At 45.1% G+C, this 24,152-nt stretch overlaps 1 protein-coding gene across 6 annotated transcripts in view; it reads right to left on the bottom strand.

The window, feature by feature from the left end:
• Positions 1 to 8,661: 8,661 nt before the first annotated feature.
• Positions 8,662 to 24,152, bottom strand: part of raph1a (Ras association (RalGDS/AF-6) and pleckstrin homology domains 1a) — a 342,525-nt gene continuing 327,034 nt past the window's right edge. For all 6 annotated transcript variants that reach the window (XM_070876085.1, XM_070876083.1, XM_070876086.1 and 3 more), the window contains 2 exons: positions 18,924 to 19,072; positions 8,662 to 10,858 (listed from right to left, as the gene is read on the bottom strand). In XM_070876085.1, the coding sequence (XP_070732186.1) occupies positions 8,921 to 10,858; positions 18,924 to 19,072 (2,087 nt within the window). In that variant the 3' untranslated portion in view covers positions 8,662 to 8,920. The remainder of the gene's footprint in view (positions 10,859 to 18,923; positions 19,073 to 24,152) is intronic.

The following is a 24,152-nucleotide window of genomic DNA, read 5'->3' as shown; positions in this document are numbered from 1 at the left end:
ACTCAGCAGCTTTACAAACTGCCTGTACAATCTCTCAATGATATTGATTAAACTCCCTCAACCTCGCCCTATCTAGAAAGGATTTTTACACTGATTTGCATTTGACAATAGAAAGCAGACATATTCCCCACCTCCGACACTATCCGGGACTTTCCGTAAGCAGAGGAAAACGTGGTTTGTGAAAGATGAGCAATGGAGTCTACGCTTCAGTACCGCCCCGGTATCAACAATAAAAGCACTAAACTGGTACTGCGACGTCCAAGCACAGGACTTCTAAAAGGGGTGTTGGGGTGAGGATTTATCATAGCGCGCCGCCACCCACAACAGAGAATGAAAAATGGATAGCACAAAGTCCCGCCTATGAAAACACTGCACCTGTTCACACAAGCTACCTACGCCCGATTACAAGAGGGCTCGGATTCCAGGTCCAAACCCTCACGTGTGCAGCTCCAAAGCTCAACATAAAGGGCAAAGCAGTCCGTTTAATCGCCACCCATCCACACACTCCAACAGAACATGACTGTAATGTGCAGTATCTACAGGATACACTGCAGCCTTCTTCGACAGCACCTCCCAAATTCGTGACCTTCACCACCTAGAAGGTCAAGGGAAACAGACCATCAGCAGCAGGGCTGGAGTGCGTCACAACAAAATCCTCACTCATTTCCCCACAAAGTCAACTAATTAAGCAGGAGCAGCAGGGACCCACTCTGGAGATTCAAAAAAAAACAGGCAATTTTTTAAACTTTAAATTCACCAAGTTCAACAATAAGGGCAAATTCATATGTGAAATTGCATATTTTTTTTGAAATTCGTAGCCAATCGCTCCAACTCTCTGTCAAATCACAAACGCCAGAGGTCACCCTGCACACACCAAGGATCACTCTGCGCCAATGCTCCAAGCCAAAAGGCCTAGAGCCACTGCACCGCTCCTGGAAGTACCGCAACACCAGGTCCATGCCATGGAGGTGGATGGGCCAGGCCCCCCACACACCTCCGTGGAGGTGGATGGGTCAAGCCACCCCACCCACCTTTTAAGAAGGGCCAGGTGTGACTGGAAGATATATAAATTATCTGATCAAAAAGAATCCGAGTTTGCAAATTTGTGCAAAGATTCCAGAATTCCATGCCAGCATTCTGTGACCCATCAGAATCTAATCAATCAAAGCACCAATTTATAACTTTGCTACCATTTAATCTCGACCCAAAATGTTCAGACTGACCATAGATTCCCTGCTTTCTCACCATTTCACCAAAGCAACCAAAATGAGGTTCAAATTCCCTCAGTCCAGATCGACTGCCTTTCTGGGGAGATTTGTTTAAAATATATTCAAGTTCCTTTCCCTATCTTTCCAACATGGGACACACGATCTGGATGATTTGCAATCTGCAAGCAAGGGGATTGAGACAGGACATGGATTTATGGCAGTAACACACCGCATACTCATGGTGAGATAATTGCACATTTTAAAGCACTCATCCCTCAAAAATGTTTTTATCCTTCAACCAAAATCACTAAAACAGATTATCTGGGCATATGAAAGTGGCTAAGGGACAGAAAACAGAGTAGTAGTGACTGAATGTTTTTCCAGACTTGAGGGAAGTATAGTGATGTCCCCTAGGGGTCAGTATTAGGACCACTGCTTTTTTAAATACATATTAATCACCTGGACTTGGGTATGCAGGTCATTATTTCAAAGTTTGTGGCAGATGACACAAAACCCGGAAAAGTAGTAAACAGTGAAAAAGATAACAGATGACTTTAAGAGGACATAGACAGACTGGTGAAATGGGCAGACACATGGCGGATTAAATTTAATGCAGAGTAGTGTGAAATGATGCATTTTGGAACGAAGAATGCGGTGAGGCAATATAAACAAAATGATACAATTTTAATGGGTGCAGGAACAGAGAGACCTGGGGGTGTACATACACAAATCTTTGAAGGTGGCAGGACAAGTTGAGAAGGCTGTTAAAAAGCATACTAAAGTCATGGCTTTAAAAATAGAGGCCTAGAGTACAAAAGCAAGGAGGTCAGGCTTAATGTTTATAAATCACTGGTTAGGCCTCAGCTGGAGTAATGTGTCCAATTCTAGGCACCACACTTTAGGAAGGATGTCAAGGTCTTAGAAAGAGGGCAGAGGAGATTTACTAGAATGGTACCATGGATGAGAGTCTAGAGAAGCTGGGATTGTTTTCCTTAGAGCAGAGAAGGTAAAGGGGAGGTTTAATAGAGGCGTTCAAAATCATGATGGGTTTTGACAAGAGTAAATAAGTTGTCACTGGCAGGTGAATCGGTAACTAGAGGACACAGATTTAAGATAATTTCCAAAAGAATCAGCGGGGAGATGACGAGAATTTTTTTTTAATATAAACAACGAATTATGATGATCTGGAATGCACTGCCTAAAAGGGTGGTGGAAGCAGATTCAATAGTACATTTTAAAAGGAAATTGGATATATACTCAAAGGAAACTTTTTCAGGACCATGGGGAAAGAGCAGGGGAGTGGGATGAATTGGATAGCTCTTTCAAAGAGCCAGTACAGGTACGATGAGCCGAATGGCTTCCTTCTATGCTGTAAGATTCTATGATTTATCTCATTGCCATTTGTGGGACCGTGCTGTGTAAATTGGCTGCTGCGTTTCCTTACAAAACGACAGAGACTGCACTTCACAGCCAATTCATTACTTTTGAAGCTTTTCGAATGGCCTGAGGTTGTGTAAAGTGCTCTGACCATCAGCATTATTTCTTGACCAGGGCTGGGAACATTCCTCCCCATACCACAACCGTTCTTCCCAACCTCACTACTAAATAGGCTTGCTAAATTAAACTTCTTTTTCTGGGACAATAAAAATGAGAATGTCTAAAAATTCCATCATCCACAAAGTGAAGCGTAAGATAGATAGTAAATTAGACTCAACTTTGAACAGATCAAAGGTACCAGGTAGTTTAATCTGGGGTATTATCCTTCCAATGTTAAAAGAAAAATAGATAACTCAGGTCACAATTCTCATCGCACAAGATGTCAATGGGCCAATAAGAGAATAAATGGGCCTCACATAATACAGGTACCAAATGCAGAAATCTTCCAGTCTAAGCTGCATTTAACAGATCTACACATCATGATTCGCGGTATGCAGCAAAAAACTATTTTCCATGATAGTTTCTCTATTGTCGAGAAGGAGATCAGACTGGCCTAGTTCATTGTTATATAATGGATTATAAACACAACATAGTTGGAGACTGGTCGTTCAATCCTGGGCCATACATGAACTGACAGAAAGAGAATACTGGGACAAAGACACATGCCAAACAAAGGAATAAAACTGGATTCAGTTCAGGTTATCCCCATGCAATATTCACAGACCAAGTATAAACGGGGTACTAAAATCGAAGGTGAGTGTACTTTACACACATCCAACTGCCCAATGGATGCTTCAATTTTCATTTTGTATCAAACATGAAGGACTGACGACTCTTCAAAACACTGCACTGAATTGCTAGACACGGCTCCGCCTTTCACCACTAATCCTTGTTAGGCGGTCCCTTGAATCAAGGATGACTTGCTTCCACTCCAAAAAGGGATGAGTTCAATGATTTCATAGGTGTTTCAATGAAGGTCCTAATATTCCGGGTCTGAAAACTGCACATTGAAGGGTGGAAGATGCCTGTGGATTTTTTAACGTGGGGTGGCTGTTGCACACCAACCACCACACGGGCTTGACAGAGCTTGGTCTTGGTCCAGTGGCAAGGGTTAACCAAGCTCTGCTGCAGGGACCTAGTTTGCACACATATCGCAGTGTAGGCTGGCCCTTGCTGCCCTGGACTCACGCCTCTTCTGGGCCCTGAACTCTTGCCTTCCCTGGGCCCCGATCACATCGCTCTGCAATCTCTCGCCGCTCCTGCTGTATCTGCCCACACTCCAATCACCGACCTGGGTTATGGTGATGTCCAATCCAGTCGCCCTCTTCACAGCTGTCGTCCTCCCGGACTGGCTCGCGCTGTACCCTGCAGTGGTATGCCGCCATGCTGCTCCCAGGTCATCGCTCCCACCAAGGCCCCAATCTGCCTTTGATGCTCCCCGACCTGCGTGGGAACATCAGCGGCAGGTCGGAGCCTCAAAAGGAGCGGCAATCGGCAGCCTGGGAGCAGCATGGCGGCCCTGACCTGTGTGGGAACATAAGTGGCAGGTCGGGGCCTTAAAAGGAGCGGCAAGCGGCAGCCTGGGAGCAGCGCGGTGGCCCCAACCATCAACATCCTGGGGGTCACCATTAACTTGACTGGACCAGCCACATAAATACTGTGGCAACAAGAGGTCAGAGGCTGGGTATTCTATGGCGATGTCTCACCTCCTGGTTCCCCAAAGCCTTTCCACCATCTACAAGGCACAAGTCAGAAGTGTGATGGAATACTCTCCACTCTAACAACACTCAAGAAGCTCAACACCGTCCAGAACAAAGCAGCCCACTTGATTGGCACCCCAGCCACCACCTTAAACATTCACTCCCTCCACCACTGGCCTACCATGGCTGCAGTGTGTACCATCTACAAAATGCACTTCAGCAACTCGCCAAGATTTCTTCGGCAGCATCTCCTAAACCCGCGACCTCTACCATCTTGAAGGACAAGGGCAGCAAGCACATGGGAACATCACCACCTCCGTGTTCCCCTCCAAGTCACACACCATCCTGACTTGGAAGCATATCGCCGTTCCTTCATTGTCACTAGGTCAAAATCCTGGAACTCCCTCCCTAACAGCACTGTGGGAGTACCATCACCACACGGACTGCAGCGGTTCAAGGAGGTGGCTCACCACCATCTTCTCAAGGGCATTTAGGGATGGACTTGATTTACTCACACATTAACACAGCATCACAGGTATGCTGTAGTGATTGGGAATACTCTGTACACACAGGGGAGGGGAGCTGTAGTGATTGGGAATACTCTGTACACACAGGGAGGGGAGCTGTAGTGATTGGGAATACTCTGTACACACATGGGGAAGTGCTATGGTGATTATAGTGATTGGGAACATTCTGTACACACGGGGGGGGGGGGGCGGGGGAAGAGATACTGTAGTGATGGGGAACATTGTACACACGGGGGGGGGGGTGGGGGGGGGGGGGTTGCAGTGAATGGGAATACTCTGTACGCACAGGGGTGTCCTGCAGTGATTGGGTATATTCTGTACGCATGGGGGTGGGGGTATTGTAGTGATTGGGAATACTCTGTACACACAGGGGAGGGGAGCTGTAGTGATTGGGAATACTCTGTACACACAGGGGAGGGGAGCTGTAGTGATTGGGAATACTCTGTACGCACAGGGGAGGGGAGCTGCAGTGATTGGGAATACTCTACACACAGGGGGAAGTGCTATGGTGATTATAGTGATTGGGAACATTCTGTACACAAGGGGGTGTGGGGGTTGCTGTGAATTGCAGTGAATGGGAATACTCTGTACGCACTGGGGTGTCCTGCAGTGATTGGGTATATTCTGTACGCATGGGGATGGGGGTATTGTAGTGATTGGGAATACTCTGTACACACGGTGGCGGGGGAGTATTGTAGTGATTGGGAATACTCTACACACCGGGGTATGCTGTTGTGATTGTGAATACAAATGCATCCGTGGGATTCAGTGCAGTGTAATGGTGGATGTGTGAAACTTTCACACTGTGTCTGCATCAATTGTGAATATCACAAAATACAATCCTAAATTGTATCCTTCCAAAACTTCGGTATGTCAGTGGAGAGTATTTTAAGCTGTATAACATTGAGGTACAGGCCTGTCGCTGTATAACATTGGGATACAGTGTTGGTGGGTATACATCAGTCATTGTATAACACTCGGGTACAGTACTGGCGAGTACAGGACTGTCACCAGTGGTGGGAAAAGAGACCGGTGATGAGGTAATTCAGTTATTTGGAGAGACTAGAGAAGCTGTGATAGTTTGCCTTCGAGCAGAGAAGGTTAAGCAGAGATTTAATAGAGGCATTCAAAATTATGAAGGGTCTTGATAAGAGTAAATAAGATAAAACTGTTTCCACTGGCAGGAGGGTTGGTAACTAGAGGACAAAGAATTAAGGTAATTGGCAAAAGCAGGGACAAGATGATTTAAACATTTTTTTTAAAAAACATGAGTTATGATGCAATGCACTGCCTGAAACGATGGTAAACATAGAAACATAGAACATAGAAAATAGGTGCAGAAGTAGGCCATTCGGCCCTTCGAGCCTGCACCGCCATTCAATAAGATCATGGCTGATCATTCCCTCAGTACCCCTTTCCTGCTTTCTCTCCATACCCCTTGATCCCCTTAGCCGTAAGGACCATATCTAACTCCCTCTTGAATATATCCAATGAACTGGCATCAACAATTCTCTGCGGCAGGGAATTCCACAGGTTAACAACTCAGTGAAGAAGTTTCTCCTCATCTCAGTCGTAAATGACCTACCCCTTATCCTAAGACTGTGTCCTCTGGTTCTGGACTTCCCCAACATCAGCAACATTCTTCCTGCATCTAACTTGTCCAGTCCAGTCAGAATCTTATATGTTTCTATGAGATCCCCTCTCATCCTTCTAAACTCCAGTGTATAAATTCCCAGTTGATCCAGTCTCTCCTCATATGTCAGTCTAGCCATCCCGGGAATCAGTCTGGTGCAGATTCAATAGTAACTTTCAAAAGGGAATTGGATATATACTTGAAATGGAAAAAATTGCAAGGCTATGGGGGGGGAAAGGGCAGGGTCATGGAACTAATTTGGACAGCTCTTTCAAAGAGCCGGCACATGATGGGCTGAATGGCCTCCTTCTGTGCTGTAAAATCTAATGAAATTTAAGTTGATGACCTAATGGTAGCATGTTAAAGTCCTTGGCTTTCCCTGCAGATCAGTAACACTATCTTTGCAATAAAATGCAATGACACACTGAAATGATCTTTTAAACACAAGCAGCTTGACTGTTGCCCAACACTTCGGTACCTGTAACTCAACACAAACACAGATCACAAACATTCTGCTGGGATGGTATGAGCTTGCTTATTTTGCATGTTACTTCTTCAACCTTGCATCCCTACACATTTCAGGGCAATTAGGTCCTCTTGCTGAGGGCTGAAACCTATCTGAAAAAATTAAGAAATTATTTCGATGAGTTCTGCAGCATCAAATGGTCAAAGTGTGTTGATGAACCTTTGGCCACTGGAGACAAGACGACGACTTTTTTTTTTAAAACACAGGGTTAAGTTGGACAATTCCTTTCCAGGACACTGCTTAGCTGTCTACCTGCATCCAGGTACCATTGAGTGGCTGGTTGTACATCAGTAGACCAGTATAGTCATAATCAGAGCTCGATTTTTTTTTTGGTTAGATTTTCTTTTCGTTATTGACTCTTTGAACTAGTCGACATTTCCACGTGGGAATATTTGGCTAACAAGTCTGAAAAGAAAATGCCATCTGACTCAATCCTGACATTAGATCCTATTTTCCTTGAATGAACATTTCCTTAAATGTTCCTTCACTGTCCTGCTCTGTCCCCTCAAGACGTTAACTCGTGCTGGGGATAGTTTGACAGCACCTGGGTGCTGTATGCTACTTTCCCAAGTGGCAATCCTTCAGTAAATGTCTGAAAGGAACTTGACCAGGGGTATCACAACCGAGTCCAAATTTGACTAGTTTATTTGCAAGTAGGGATCAGTGGATCTGGCCAAAATTCTAGTTTCCCTAGTCCAGGGGCACCGAAACCAACTGTATCTCCCAACTGCTGTCTGAGACCAGCTAGCTCTGCGGAAAGCAACGATCGAACCTGGGACTATCTTGCCTATAGGGCTCTGCTGCACACTAGCTATACCAACTACACCATCAGTGGAAACAAATAAGACAAGTGTAAAAAGTAGTGAGGTGCTGATGTCTGATTCTGTAATCTGTACAGCGAGACTCCAGGTCTATTCTTGAGCACCCTTCTGCGCTCAGAAATGTCAACATTTTGCTTGAGTAACTCATTGATTGTTCTGTCTCACGCTTCAGAATAGCAGCTTAGAAGTCCGGTGTGGCTTTATGGTTTACATGGGTCCAGGCTTTGGCCTGGAGAAGGTTGTGTCTGTTAAATGTCGACCCATAGAATTGGACTGAAATTGCTGTCCAATCATGGTTGAACAACTCTCAATTTGCTTTGCTCTTAGACCTAAATTGGCAATCAGCAGGTGAGTGATTGATACCTGCCAGCAGCAATGCCACACCCATAGATTGGAGCGTTGCATTATTCTGCCCAGTGGTCAGAACATCTGTGCGAGTTCAGAAGCCCATAATAGTCAGAATACTGTAGGATTTATTTCCACAAGGAACACAATGTTGAAAACCAACAGAACGGAGAGAAACGACAGTCCCTTCCCAACCAACAGATGATAATTATAGTCTTCAAACCTGAGCTTCCTAAAAAGAACCCTGCCAATTATTAGAATGGGAAGTGCCAATCAAGAAGTCTTCCAATGACGATAAAGACAGAAATCTTCAAAAAATCAAATCACCAACGACATTTAATGTGACTAAGTGGGAGGAAAGCATTCCTATCCTCTGGATCCACATTTACTTACCCCCTTGCCCCCCCCCCCCCCCCCCCAATAGTACTAACAGGGAAGCTTTCTGATGAACCACAAAACCCAGCACCCTACCCCAACAGTAGGTCCCATTATATATCAAAGCATCTATATTTACACAAGTAGAGCAATTTGACTTTACAAGTGAAACACCACACTTCACTGATCGAAGGACGAGCAATCCTACTAAGAGTAACTGATCTAACTTTGTTGGAAGATGTATGCAGCCAGAGTTTTAAGAAAGGCAGTTAATGTATCGCTCTGAATACTGCAGACTTTGAGTATATGGAGCAGCATGTAAACAGCACATTGGCAGCTGGCTCATCATCAGTCTCGACTCAATTTGGTGTTGTCTCCCCGTTTTGGTGGAGCTGGAGGTGGTCCGCGCCGTAACGTTGCATAGCCTGAGATGTTGCCAGATGCATACGCGCCAGTAGATTCCTGGTCAAAAAGCAATTCAGGAGGAGGAGGAGGAAGTGCCATGTCATCCATGGTGGTGATTGGTTCTGCTTTGGATAGATGCGCAGAGGCTAGTGAGCCGTGTCGGGTGAAGGACTTTCTCTGCAGAGTCCTATTGAGATCAGCCAGAAAATGAGGCTGCACAGACAAGGCCGGTTTAGGAGACACTGGCACTGGAGAGATGGGAGGAGCCTGGTGTTCTGAAGACTCCCCTTGTGTCAAACGGGTGCTGTCGCTCCTTTTGGGAAGTACTGGTGGTGGCGCTTTCTTTATCGAAGACTTGGACCATGTTTGTGGCTGAGGGTTCACCACTGCTACCTTAGGTGGGACAGCATTGGAAAAACCAGGAGCTGCCATCTCCAATGGAGGCGGGGGCAGAAGATCCAGATCGGGAGGCGGGGGTGGAAAGTCCGAATCTGAAGGAGGCGAGGGAAACTCAGACACGGGCTCCTTTGAAGAAGCCAGAACTCCTGGGCCTCTGCTAGGTGGCCCTCCTGGTGGGAACATCAAGTTCACTGCAGCCAAATTTAATTTACCAGGCTTTGAAGGAGCAGGTGGTGAGGTGGTGACATCCAGTGCTGGAGATCCTAAAGGAACTGTTGGTTGTTCAAACTTATTGCTGAGGGTCTCCATGGGTTTTCTGGACTCCCTTGCATCTGCACAACTGGGTCCTTTCATGCTGGAATGCCTCTGGGGCGTGGGAGGTGGCTTCTTACCACCAGGACTGGATGATTTCTGCGTTTTTTTGATGGAGGCTGATTTGACTGGGGTGGGAGGAGGGGTGGGGTTAGGTGGGGGAGGTTGGGGTAGGCTGCTTTCAGGAGGTGGAGGAGGAAACTCAGGCGATGGGAGAGAACTAGGCTGCCATTTGGGTTTTGCTTTTACAGCTGGAGGAGATGTCGGAGCTTGAAGTGGGGCTGATGATGGCTTTGCAGTTGAGGGCGCAGGCAGAGGCTGAAACTGATTTATAGACATTTTTACTATGGAAACCGCAGGTGGTGGAGGGATGGGGATTTGGTCTGCAGTTACAGCCAACTGTTTTGGCGCAGGTGGATGAGGAGGAGGAAGAGAGGGTGGTGGTGGCGGTAGCAAGATCTGCGCAACAGAGAACTTGGGTGGTTTTACAGATGGTGGTGGAGGGGGAGGTGCTGGAGGGGGTTCCATCTGAACAACACTAGGCACTGCCGGTTTGGGAGATGTTTGAGGTGGGTGGTTTAAAGAGGCCCCGAATGGAGCCCCGACCTTTTTGGTGACAGCACCCTGCAGTAGAGGTGGCAGAGGAGGAGGTGGCGGAGGAGGAGGTGGAGGAGGTGGGGGAGTCAAGTGCTGCTGGACAGGTGACGGAACGTTTTGCTGTTGTAACTTCTGTGGTGGAGGTGGGGGAGTGAAGGCAGGCACCATGGGAGAAGGGCTTGGTGGTCCTGGTTTAAAAGCAGATGGAGCATGGATCGCTTGAAGAGATGGCGGGGGCGGTGGGGATAAGGGGATTGGCAGAGGAGCACACTGCCCATCACTTTCTACCAGCAGCTGGGGCTTCACAAGCTGCGAGGGTGGAGGTGGTGGGATGCCCTGCTGGCCTATGGGCAGGAGTGCAAAGGAAGGTGGAGCCGGCTGCTTGCTTGGCTGCTGTCTGCTGATGGTGCTGTATTTGATGAAGGGGGCAGTGGGTGGTGGTGGAGGAGGAGGGGGGGGAGGTGGTGGTGGGGGAGGAGAGGGTTGTGGTGCTACATGAGACATATTGATCCTGGTCTGAGGGGAAGTGAGTGGTACAGGTGAGGGGTAGGATCTGACCGAGTCCATCCTGATCTGTAGAGAGAGAATAAATAGAAAGTTACCAGAATTCTCCAGAGCACATAGGGACCATCGCCTTGGACATCAATCTTTTTCCCCAGTCAAGTTTTAAATTAGCTACGTTTAAAAGCAACTGGAAGTGATCTAAATTGGTATAAACTCTTAACAAAAGGAAGATCATTCTACCTATCCTCCTCTTTAGCTTCTGCTCCTGGTCGGATGTGTGCAACGAAATCACTATTTCTATGGGTCAGTTAGCAAAAGCAGTCGGCAGCTCAGCCACGGAGACGAAAGGTGACCAATGCAATTCCTGGTTTGTGCCAAGGTAACTGATCTCAGCTAGGACAGGGGTTAGGGTGCTACAATTGGCTTCAATGCCTTTGAACTACAGGAGAGAAAAGCCAGGGCTCCCTTTCTTAATTCCTATCCAGTAATGCCAGACAGGAAGAGCCCATCTGTATGCCTTGAGTGAAGGCAGCTCTGAAGGCAGTTTGTTCATGGGATTTAAAAAGTTCAATTACAGCCACACAGCTCCCTCAATAACGATGCTGGTTATCCAGCAAGAAGCTGACCCACATCAGCTAGACAGTTGCAGGTTTGATTCCCAGTTTATGTTCACTTATCTCAGTCAGGAAACTACAACCCCCCCACCCCAATTTCCTTTGTTCCACCATTGGTGGCCATGCCTTCAGCTGCCTAGGCCAAAGCTCTGGCATTCCCTCCCTAAACTTATTCGCCTCTCTACCTATCTCTCGCCCTTTAAGTGCTCCTTAAAATGGACCAGAGGGTTAGAAGGATAATTACATACAGAAATTATTAAAAGCTGCATGGAATATGATGCTTCCTCTGTTGCTGGAACCATGAAAGTGTCATTAAAGCAACTGGCTGGAGATGTATAATAGAGGGTATGAGTTGGATAGTCTGGAGTTTTATCTAATTTACCTTTAGAGTCAGGGAGAAATTTACAGAACTTTTCTTCAGGTTAAAAGGAATGGGTACTGACACTGAATTGCACATTGTCTGTGAAAGGAACAGCTCAATGGATGACTTTTCCTGGGTTCCACAAGCACCAGCAGCTTCTTGTGTGTGGAAATGCTCAGCTACCATGTGGGCACCACACTTTAGAAAGGATGAGAAGGTCTTGCAGAGGAGATTTACCAGAATGGTACCAGGGATAAGGGGCTTGAGTTATGTGGAGAGACTAGAGAAGCTGGGATTGTTCTCCTTAGAACAAAGGTGGTCAAGGGGAAATGTAATAGGTGTTCAAAATTATTTGGGGTTTTAATAGAAATAGAAATTATTTCCACTGGCAGGTGAGTCGGCAATCAGAAGACACAGATTTAAGATAATCGGCAAAAAAGCCAAGGTTATGATATGGAATGCATTGCCTGAAAGGGTGGTGGAAGCAGATTAAATAGTAACTTTCAAAAGTGAATTGGATAAATAATTAAAAAGGATACATTTGCAGAGCTATGAAGAAAGAGCAGGGATATGGGTCTAACTGTTAGCTCTTTCAGATGGGCCGAAATATATTCTTCCGTGCTGTGTGATTCTATGAACAGGAGCCTTGGCTGATTTTCCTCCTCTTAAAGCTAAGCGGTGCGGAGTCCAATTGTTCTACCTCTACTGCCACCCCATGGGTTCAATCTGTGTCCTTTCTAATCTGTTTCACTCAGTTCTGTACTGTACAGAACATTTTCCAAAGGTAACACAAGGAAAAGGACCACCTTCCGGCTTCGCACAAATCACAGGTGTGAACCATCAGTTGTGAGCCACATCTTAGCACTGTCAACTCGCTCCAAAACAAACACCGCTGAAATTAGGCAAGCTCCATTATATGGGCCACTGGATTGGTCAGGTGGCAATAATGTATGTTTCTCTCAGCATTTGTACTTGCTTAAAACCTGTTACATCTCTAACTTTATTCAGTTCTGAAGATAAAAGGTTATCGGCCTGAAACGTTAACTGTTTCTCTCTCCACAGATGCTACCTGACTGAGTATTTCCAGCACTTTGTTTTTATTTCAGATTTCCAGCATCTGCAGTATTTTGCTTTTGTAAGTGGTATTTAAAAGTTTTCTTTTCACTTCTCTCCTTGTTGTATGGGATGGAAGCAAGACACTATGGAGGTAGACCTATCCCACTATAGTGAAAGCTTTCTATTAAAAAGGGCTGATAACTTTCACAAAAGGTTTCAGTATTGCTAGAAATGTTGGCATAGCCCTAACCTCTGCATGATTTCCAGACTCTCTGGAGAAATATCAGGAAACACATGGGCAAATAAGACATACACATTCTACAGGAGGGAGGACACGAGGTAGCAATACAAGTGAGTTAGTAGGCTTCTGTTTTATGCGGTCAGCTCGACAGCATTTTCAGCTGGGTCAGAGGACCATGAAGTTCACCCAGTGTCTTGGCCAACATTCTTCCATCAGCCACCATTACCAAAAAACAGATACACTGGTCATTCATCACATTACTCTTTGTGGGATCTTGCTGCATGGAACGCATCATCATCATCATAGGCAGTCCCTCGGAATCGAGGACTTGCTTCCACTCCAAAAGTGAGTTCTTTGATGGCTGAACAGTCCGATACGAGAGCCACAGACCCTGTTACAGGTGGGACAGGCATTCGTCGGGGGAAGGGATCGGTGGGGCTGGTTTGCAGCGCGCTCCTTCCGCTGCCTGCGCCTGGCCTCTTCATGCTCCTTGCGTCGAGCCTCAAAGAGATGGATGCCCTCCCGGATGGACTTTCTCCACCTCGGGCGGTCTGCGGCCAGGGTCTCCCAGGTGTCAGTGGTGATGTCGCACTTTACCAGAGAGGCTTTGAGAGTGTCCTTATAACGTTTCCGCTGTCCTCCTTTGGCTCTTTACCATGAAGGAGCTCCGCATAAAACATTTGCTTAGGGAGCGCAACTACTGCGTTTGTCTGCAAACAGTTACCACACTTCAAAATAATTCTGTATGTGAAGTGCTTTTGAACATTTCTGGGAGATGTGATAAGGTGTTGCAAGTTTTAATAGGTTGTGACTGTACAACCTCCTACTCTAAATCAGGGAGTGTCTGGATGTTATTGATATGGACTTCCAGAAAGCATTCAAAAACTTTCCACATAAGAGACTTGTAAAAATGGGAGCAACCTATTAGCATGGGTAGGGATAGAAACAGAAAATGCTGGAAATCTCAGAGGGTCAGGCAGCATCTGTGGAGAGAAATCGAGTTAGCGTTTCGGGTTGATGACCCTTCGTCAGAACTGGCGGATTTTCGAAATGAACAAATTCTTAAGGAGCACTGAAAGGGGGAGGGGAGGAAAGAACAAAAGGGAAGGGCTGTGATAGGGTGGAAGACAGGAGAGATTAGAGGGACAAAAGGAATGATGGGCCGACTCATCTCTCCTGTCTTCCACCTGATCACAGACCTTCCATTTTGTTCTTTCCTCTCCTCCCCTCCCCCTTTCAGTGCTCCTTAAGTTGTTCATTTCGAACATTCGCCAGTTCTGACGAAGGGTCATCGGTTTCTCGCCACAGATGCTGCCTGACCCGCTGAGATGTCCAGCATTTTCGGTTTTTATTTCAGATTCCAGCATCCGCAGTATTTTGCTTTAGCATGAGTAGGGAATTAATTTGGAAGTAGAATCCTAAACTTACAGCACGAAAGGAGGCCATTTCGGCCCATCGTGCCCACGTCGGTTGACAAAAGCACGTCAGCCTGATCCCACTTTCCAAGTCTTGGTCCGTAGCCTTGTAGGTGACGACACTTCAAGTGCACATTCAACTAAATTTTAAATGTGATGAGGGTTTCTGCCTCTACCACCCTTTCAGGCAGTGAGTTCCAGACCCCCACCACCGTCTGGGTGAAAACATTTCCTCTCAAATCCCCTCTAAACCTCCTACCAATTACTTTAAATCTATGCCCCCTGGTTGTTGACCCCTCTGCTTAGGAAAATATGTCCTTCCTATCCACTCTATCGAGGCCCCTCAATTTTATACACCTCAATAAGGTCTCCCATCAGCCTTCTCTGTTCTAAAGAAAACAAACACAGCCTATCCAATCTTTCCTTATAGCTAAAAGTCTCCAGTCCAGGCAACATCCTCGTAAATCTCCTCTGTACCCTCTCCAGTGCAATCACGTCCTTCCTGTAATGTGATGACCAGAACTGCACATCGTACTCTAGCTGTGGCCTAATTAGTGTTTTATACAGTTTAAGCATAACTCTTGTATTCTATGCCTCGGCTAATAAAGGCAAGTATTCCAAATGCCTTCTTAACCGCCTTATCTACTTGGCTGCTACCTTCAGGGATCTGTGAACATGCACTCCAAGGTCCCTTTGTTCTTCTACACTTCTCAGTGTCCTACCATTTAATGTATATCCCCTTGCTTTGTTAGCTCTCCCCAACTACATCACCTCACACTTTTCCAGATTGAATGCCATTTGCCACGGTTCTGCCCATCTGACCAGTTCATTGATATCTTCCTGCAGTCTACAGCTTTCTTCTTCATTATCAACCACATGACCAATTTTTGTATATCTGCAAACTTCTTAATCATTGATATAGTCCACAAAAAGCAAGGGACCTGGTACTGAGCCTTGCGGAACCCCACTGGAAACAGCCTTCCAGTCACAAAAACACCCATCAACCATTACCCTTTGCTTCCTGCCTCAGACAATTTTGGATCCACTTTGCCTTGGATCCCATGGGCTTTTACTTTCGTGACCAGTCTGCCATGTGGGACCTCATCAAAAACCTTGCTAAAATCCAGATACACTATATCAAATGCACTACCCTCATCGACCCTCCTTGTTCCCTCCTCAAAAAATTCAATCAAGTCAGTCAGACACGATCTTCCCTTAATAAATCCATGCTGACTGTCCTTGATTAATCAGTGTTTTTGTAAATTAAGTATATCCTGTCCCTCAGAATTGTTTTGAATAATTGTCCCACAACTGAAGTTCGGCTGACTGGCCTGTAATTACTCGGTCTATCCCTTTCTAAACATTAGCAGTCCTCCAATACCACACACGTTGTCAGAGAGGATTAGAAAATGATGGCCAGAGCCTCTGCTATATCCTCTTTTGCTTGTCTTTGATAGCCTGGGAAACATTTCATCTGGGCCTGGGGATTTATCCACTTTCAAAGTGCTAAACCTCTTAATACTTTCTATCTGACTATATTTATTTCATCTACTATTTCACACTCCTCCTCCCGGATTGCAATGTCTGCATCGCCCCTCTCTTGTGAAAACAGACGCAAAGTATTAATTAAGAACCATACCCATGTCTTCCGCTTCCATACACAGATTACCGTTATGGTCTCTAATGGGCTCTACTCTTTCTTTGGTTATCCTCTTACTCTTAATATATTTATAAAGCATCTTTGGGGTTTCCTTGATTTTACTTGCCAAAATGTTTTCATGCTCTCTCTTTGCTTTCCAAATTTCCTTTTTAATTTCACCCCTGCACTTTCTATACTCCTCTCGGAGTTCTGCAGTATTGAGCCCTCAGTATCTGTCATAAGCCTCTCTTTTTTTTTTTCTTTCTTCTAACTTGTGTGCCCCAGGGGGCTCTAGATTTGTTTGTCCCACTCTTTCTCCCTCACCCTTTTCCCCACCCTCCCTGGTTGGAGACAGAGGGTAGAGATTAAGGGTATGTACTCCAATTGGCAGGATGTGACTAGTGGTGACCCATTGGGATCTGTACTGGGGCCTCAGCTTTTCACTATATTTATAAATGACTTAGCTGAAAAGAGAGCCATATATCAAAGTTTGTTGATGACACCAAGTTAGGTGGCATGGTAAATAGTGTAAATGGGAGCAATGAATATTGATAGATTAAGTGAGTGGGCAAAACTGTGACAGATGGAGTTCAATGTGGACAAGTGTGAGGTCATCCACTTTGGAACCAAGAAAGGTAGATCGGAGTATTTTATAAAGGGTGAGAAGCTAGGAACTATGGGGGAGCATAGGAATTTATGGGTCCATATAGAGAAATCACTACAAATTGGTGGGCAGGTACAAAAATAATGGAATGTTAGTCTTCATCACAAGGGGGGCTGGTTACAATGAAGTGGAAGTTATGCTACAGTTGTATGGCTCTGCATAGACCAGGTCTGGAGTACTGCGTTCAGTTCTGGGCACTGCACCTCAGGTAGGATATATTGGCCTTGGAGGGGAGCAAAATGATACCTTGGCTAAAAGGGTTAAATTATGAGGACACGTTGCATAGGCTAGGCTTGTATTCCCTTAAGTGTAGAAGATTATGGGGTAATCTAACTGAGATGTTTAAGATAATTAAATAATTTGATTGGATAGATAAACTATTTCCTCTGGTGGGGGAGTCCAGAACAAGGGGGTATAACTTTAAAATTAGAGCTTGGCTGTTCAGGGGTAATATCAGGAAGCACTTCTTCACACAAAGGGTTGTGGAAATCTGGAATTCTCTCCCTCAAAAAGCTGTTGAGGCTATGTCAGTTGTAAATGAAATTGATAGATTTTTGTTAGGTAAGGCTATTAAGGAATATGGATCCAAGGTGGGTAAATAGAGTTAAGATACAGACCAGCCATTGAATGCGGAACAGGCTCGAGAGGCTGAATGGCCTACTCCCATTCCTATGTTCCTCAATCTCCTGGAGCTCTTTCAGTTACTTCAACATTCATGAAGTGTCTCCACTTTACACTTGTCAGTGTTAAATTTCATCTGGCATTGTTCCACTAACATTTTGTCCAATTCATTTTTTTAAAGTTTCTGTGCTACCTCCTCAGAATTCAACCATTTGGTATTATCTGCACAGAGATTCTCAATCCGATTCACTAACGTAACAAAATAGTCAGTGTCCCAACACTGATCCCCAGGGTTCCTCCACTTGACTTCACCACACTGTGACACAACTCTTCTAACAAGTATCTAATGCTTCCTACCTTTTAGGAAATTTCTTATCCATCTCAGGGTTTATTCTGAATCACCATCCCATGTAAATTTAACTGGAACTTTGTTAAATGCTTTTTGGAAGTCAAGCCTGTTGCACTGTAGCAAACAATATTGCATTGTGGCAAGGGAGCTCTGAAACCAGGCTCTGAAACAATACTCAGAGCTTTACGACTAATGTGAACCTAAAGTACCAAATAAACATTTGAATACAACTTTAGTAAAGACAGATACTTCTAAATGCATTTTTGTTCCCGTCATCCATATCGCCTATTCTCTGAATGCATGCCACAGCAAAACCCAGGAAAACATAATGAGAAAGGACATTTATTTCTCAGTGTCATTGCAAAATAGTCAACATAAATCCTGATCAATGCCAAACAATTGCTCTCAAATTATGAGTTGATCAAGGTTCAATGGATTGTATAAGCATCACCTGTGATACATCGAAGCAGAAAATAAGCACTGCAAGAGGCTCACTACCATCCAAATTCACACTGAAAACTTCGTAATGCTCAAGGGAGCATGAAAAACTTTGATAAGTATAGCATAGCTTAGGTGTGTTATCTTTCACATACTATAATTTAGGCAAGAGTCAGTCCACTGACAGAAAAAAACAATGATTTGGTCTTAGCTACCGTCAAAGAGCAGTTAGAATGCTTCGACGAAATTGTCAGCCTTTCACAGATTTTCCACCAGAGGGGAGAGTTTCATCTATTCCAGGCAGAAACCATGAGGACAGGACAGGAAAGGAACAACTTGAACACAGGGTGGGAGGAATTTCCTAATCTGCAAAACTCAAATTGACCATATGGTGAGTCAGCTAAGTAACAGCTCTGAAGGTATCTGTAGAACTGTGCCCTGATCAGACCACCCTGCTCACCTGACCAAAGGGAAAAGATCTGAGGGACAAGATGATGATATTGGGAAGGCTGCCACTTGAGTTTAGCACCAAGGTTACAGCGACATAATGGTTAAGTCATCAAACTCCCCAAGCTTCAAATCATGGTAGTGGAACATGCCTGACTTGTTAACATTTTGCTGCAGACTTGATTGCTAACCCAGTGATTAATGATACAGGCAGGCTCATCGGTAGGATCGGAGGTGAAGCAGAGTGCTTTTCTTTGTGCATCAAGAGGGCAAGATTTCTTTCTCTTACCTTGGAGTGCTGCTGCTCCTCCAGTTGTGTGCCCCTTTTCCAAGCCTCTGAGAAGATGGAGCTGACAATACTCTGGGAGCGAACGTGGCCCGTAGACTGCAAGTCAGAAACACCACTGTCTGACTGGTTCGAATGGTTTGAGTGGGATTCTGCGCAAACAAAACAAAATGGAGGTGAATCTCATGCACCAAATTACAAGTCTATTGAGTTCCTAGTGTGCAAAATGGTTGAGATTTTAAATAAAACACTACATATGCTAAAAATTTGGCATAAAAAACAAATGACTGCAAATATACAGGTGGTCAGTCAACATCTGAGAGAAACACTAGGTTAACATTTTATATGAATATGAATGACAAATTCTGATGAAGGGTCTTCACTTAAACACCCACTCTCGCCTCTGAGTCAGAAGGTTGTGGGTTCAGGTCCCACTCCAGAGACTTGAGCACAAAAATCTAGGCTGACACTCCAGTGTAGTAGTGAGGGAGTGCTGCACTGTCAGAGGTGCAGTCTTTTGAATTAGATTAAACCGAGGCCCTGTCTGCCCCCTCAGGTGAACGTAAAAGATCCCATGGCAGTTGTTCGAAGAAGAGCAAGGGAATTATCCTGTGAACTGGCCAACATTTGTCCCTCAATCAACATCACAAAAACAGATCATCTTGTCATTAAACACTTTGCTGTTTGTGGGAGCTTGCTGTGCGCAAATTGGTTGCCATGTTTCTGACATTACAACAATGACTACATTTCAAAAGTGCTTTAAAGCGCTTTGGGTCGTCCTGAGCTTGTGAAAGGTGCTTTTTAATTGCAAGTCATTTTATTTTCAGGTGTTGAAAGACATGCTGCATATTTTGTTAACTTTAACTTCATGCTGTTTTCATGGAATTTTTATTTCGTCATGTCGGGTGCAGCAGCGGGAGCGGGCGGACCTGTGAGGGAAGCGGCGGCAGTGGAACGCTTCAATAAAGCCCGAGGCTCGAGGCCCAGACCAAGCTAGTTGGGAGCAGCAGCGGGAGCTGGCGGACCTGTGAGGGAAGCAGCGGCAGCGGGGTCAAAAGTAAGAAAGTAGTAAAAAGTAATTGAAGTGTGACGTCACAGCCAAGAGTGTAAGTGATTGGCTGGTTGAGTGGCGAGTAGTATTCTTTTTCTTTATCTTTTTTCTTTTTCTTAGCAGGAAGAAACCTTGTCATTGTTGCCAAATTAAGTAATTTAAGGATTAAGTAATGGCAGGAGAGCCCAAACCCTTGTTATGCTCCTTCTGTGCTATGTGGGAAATCAGGGACGCTTCCAGTGTCCCTGACTACAATGTGTGCAGGAAGTGTATCCAGCTGCAGCTCCTGACAGACCGCTTTGCGGCACTGGAGCTGCGAATGGATTCACTCTGGAGCATCCGCGATGCTGAGGGTGTCATGAATAGCACGTTTAGTGAGTTGGTCACACCGCAGGTAAAGGTTACACAGGCAGATAGGGAATGGGTGACCATCAGGAAGAGCAGTGGAAGGTAGTGCAGGGGTGCCCTGTGGTCATCTCCCTCCAAAACAGATATACCACCTTGGGTACTATTGGGGGAGATGGCTCATCAGGGAAAGGCAGCAGCAGCCAAGTTCATGGCACCATGGGTGGCTCTGCTGCGCAGGAGGGCAGGAAAAAGAGTGGGAGAGCTATAGTGGTAGGGGATTCTATTGTAAGGGGATAAGATAGGCATTTCTGCGGCCGCAAATGAGACTCCAGAATGGTGTGTTGCCTCCCTGGTGCAAGGGTCAAGGATGTCTTGGAGCGGCTGCAGGGCATTCTGGAGGGGGAGGGTGAACAGCCAGTTTTCGTAGTGCATATAGGTACCATCGATACAGGTAAAAAGTGGGATGAGGTCCTACAAGCTGAATTTAGGGAGCTAGGAGTCAAATTAGAAAGTAGGACCTTAAAGATAGTAATCTCAGGATTGCTACCAGTGCCACATGCTAGTCAGAGTAGAAATAGCAGGATAGTTAAGATGAATACGTGGGTTGAGGAATGGTGCAAGAAGGAAGGATTCAAATTCCTGGGACATTGGAACCGGTTCTGGGGGAGGTGGAACCAGTACAAACCGGACGGTCTGCACCTGGACAGGACCGGAACCAATGTCCGAGGGGGAGTGTTTGCTAGTGCTGTTGGGGAGGATTTAAACTTGTAGGGCAGGGGGATGGGAACCTATGCAGGGAGACAGAGAGAAGTAAAATGGGGTCAGAAGCAAAAGGTATAAAGGAGAAAAGTGGAAGTGGTGGGCAGAAAAATCAATGGCAAATATCAAAAAGGCACATTACAACATAATTCTAAAAGGACAAAGAGTGTTAGAAAAACAAGCCTGAAGGCTCTATCTCAATGCGAGGAGCATTCGTAATAAGGTGGATGAATTAACTGCTGTTAACGAATATAATGTAATTGGGATTACGGAGACATGGCTCCAGGGTGACCAAGGCCGGGAACTCAACATCCAAGGGTATTCAATATTCGGGAAAGATAGACTGAAAGAAAAATGAGGTGGGGTAGCGTTGCTGGTTAAAGAGGAGATAGTAAGGAAGGACATTAGCATGGATGAGCTGGAATCTGTATGTGTAGAGCCATGGAACACCAAAGGGCAGAAAACGCTAGTGGGAGTTGTGTACAGACCACCAAACAGTCATAGTGGTTGGGGATGGCATCAAACAGGAAATTAGGGATGTGTGCAATAAAAGTTACAGCAGTTATCATGGGTGACTTTAATCTACATATAGATTGGGCGAAACAAACTGATAGCAATATGGTGGAGGAGGATTTCCTGGAGTGCATAAGGGATGGTTTTCTAGACCAATATTTCGAGGAACCAACTAGAGAGCTGGGTGTTGTGTAATGAGAGGATTAATTAGCAATCTTGTTGTGCGAGACCCCTTGGGGAAGAGTGACCATAATATGGTACAATTCTTCATTAAGATGGAGAGTGACACAGTTAATTCAGAGACTGGAGTCCAGAACTTAGAGAGGTAACTTCGATGGTATGAGACGTGAATTGGCTAGGATAGACTGGCGAATGATACTTAAAGGATTGACGGTGGATAGGCAATGGCAGACATATAAAGATCACATGGATGAACTTCAACAATTGTACATCCCTGTCTGGCGTAAAAATGAAACAGGGAAGGTGGCTCAACCGTGGCCAACAAGGGAAATTAGGGATAGTGTTAAATCCAGGAAAGAGGCATATAAATTGGCCAAAAAAAAGCAGCAAACTTGAGGACTGGGAAAAATTTAGGATTCAGCAGAGGAAGACGAAGGGTTTAATTAGGAGGGGAAAAATAGAATATGAGAGTAAGCTTGCATGGAACATAAAAACTGACTGCAAAAGCTTCTACAGATACGTGAAGAGAAAAAGATTAGTGAAGACTAATGTGGGTCTTACAATTAGAATCAGGTGAATTTATAATGGGGAACAAAGAAATGGCAGACCAATTGAATAAATACTTTGGTTCTGTCTTCACTAAGGAAGACACAAATAACCTTCCGGAAATACTAGGTGAGCGAGGGTCTAGCGAGAAGGAGGAACTAAAGAAAATTCTTGTCAGCAAATTCTGTCAGGAAAATTGATGGGATTGAAGGCCACTAAATCCCCAGGGCCTGATCGTCTGCATCCCAGAGTACTTAGGAAGTGGCCTTAGAAATAGTGGATGCATTGGTGGTCATTTTGCAACATTCTATAGACTATGGACTGGAGGATAGCTAATGTAACCCCACTTTTTAAAAAAGGAGGAAGAGAGAAAACAGGTAATTATAGACCAGTCAGCGTGACATTGGTGGTGGGGAAAATGTTGGAATCAATTATTAAAGATGAAATAGCAGCGCATTTGGAAAGCAGTGATAGGATTGGTCCAAGTCAAATGGATTTATGAAAGGGAAATCATGCTTGACAAATCTTCTAGAATTTTTTGAGGATGTAACTAGTAGAGTGGACAAGTGAGAACCAGTAGATGTGGTGTATTTAGACTTTCAAAAGGCTTTTGACAAGGTCCCACACAAGAGATTAGTGTGCAAAATTAAAGCACATGGTATTGGGGGTAATGTATTGACGTGGATAGAGAACTGGTTGGCAGACAGGAAGCAAAGATTAGGAATAAACGGGTCCTTTTCAGAATGGCAGGCAGTGACTAGTGGGGTATTGCAAGGTTCAGTGCTGGGACCCCAGCTATTTACAATATACATTCATGATTTAGACGAAGGAATTGAATGTAATATATCCAAGTTTGCAGATGACACTAAGCTGGGTGGCAGTGTGAGCTTTGAGGAGGATGTCAAGAGGCTGCAGGGTGACTTGGACAGGTTAGGTGAGTGGGCAAATACATGACAGATGTGGTATAATGTAGATAAATGTGAGGTTATCCACTTTGGTGGTAAAAACAGGAAGGCAGATTATCTGAATGGTGACAGATTAGTAAAAGGGGAGGTGCAACGAGACCTGGGTATCACGGTACATCAGCCATTGAAAGCTGGCATGCAGGTACAGCAGGCGGTGAAGGAGGCAAATGGCATGTTGGCCTTCATAGCGAGAGGATTTGAGTATAGAAGCAGGGAGGTCTTACTACGGTTGTACAGGGCCTTGGTGAGGCCACACCTTGAATATGGTGTACAGTTTTGGTCTCCTAATCTGAGGAAGGACATTCTTGCTATTGAGGGAGTGCAGCGAAGGTTCACCAGGCTGATTCCCGGACGACAGGACTGACATATGAAGAAAGACTGGATTGACTAGGCTTATATTCAATGGAATTTAGAAGAATGAGAGGGGATCTCATAGAAACATATAAAATTCTGGCAGGATTGGACAGGTTAGATGCAGGGAGAATGTTCCCGATGTTGGGGAAGTCCAGAACCAGGAGGTCACAGTCGAAGGATAAGGGCTAAGCCATTTAGAACAGAGATGAGGAGAAACCTCTTCACTCAAGAGAGTTGTGAGCATGTGGAATTCTCTACCACAGAAAGTTGTTGAGGCCAGTTCGTAGATATATTCAAAAGGGAGTTAGATGTGGCCCTTACGGCTAAAGGGAGCAAGGGGTATGGAGAGAAAGCAGGAATGGAGTACTGAAGTTGCATGATCAACTATGATCATCTTGAATGGTGGTACAGGCGCGAAGGGCCGAATGGCCTACTCCTGCACCTATTTTCTATGTTTCTAATAATCATGGTGGACTTTAATGTGCATATAGATTGGGCAAATCAAATTGGTAAGAG

The sequence above is a fragment of the Pristiophorus japonicus genome, chromosome 3 (assembly GCF_044704955.1).
Source record: "Pristiophorus japonicus isolate sPriJap1 chromosome 3, sPriJap1.hap1, whole genome shotgun sequence".
Lineage (NCBI taxonomy): Eukaryota > Metazoa > Chordata > Chondrichthyes > Pristiophoridae > Pristiophorus > Pristiophorus japonicus.
This window is presented reverse-complemented; position numbering and strand designations above follow the sequence as displayed.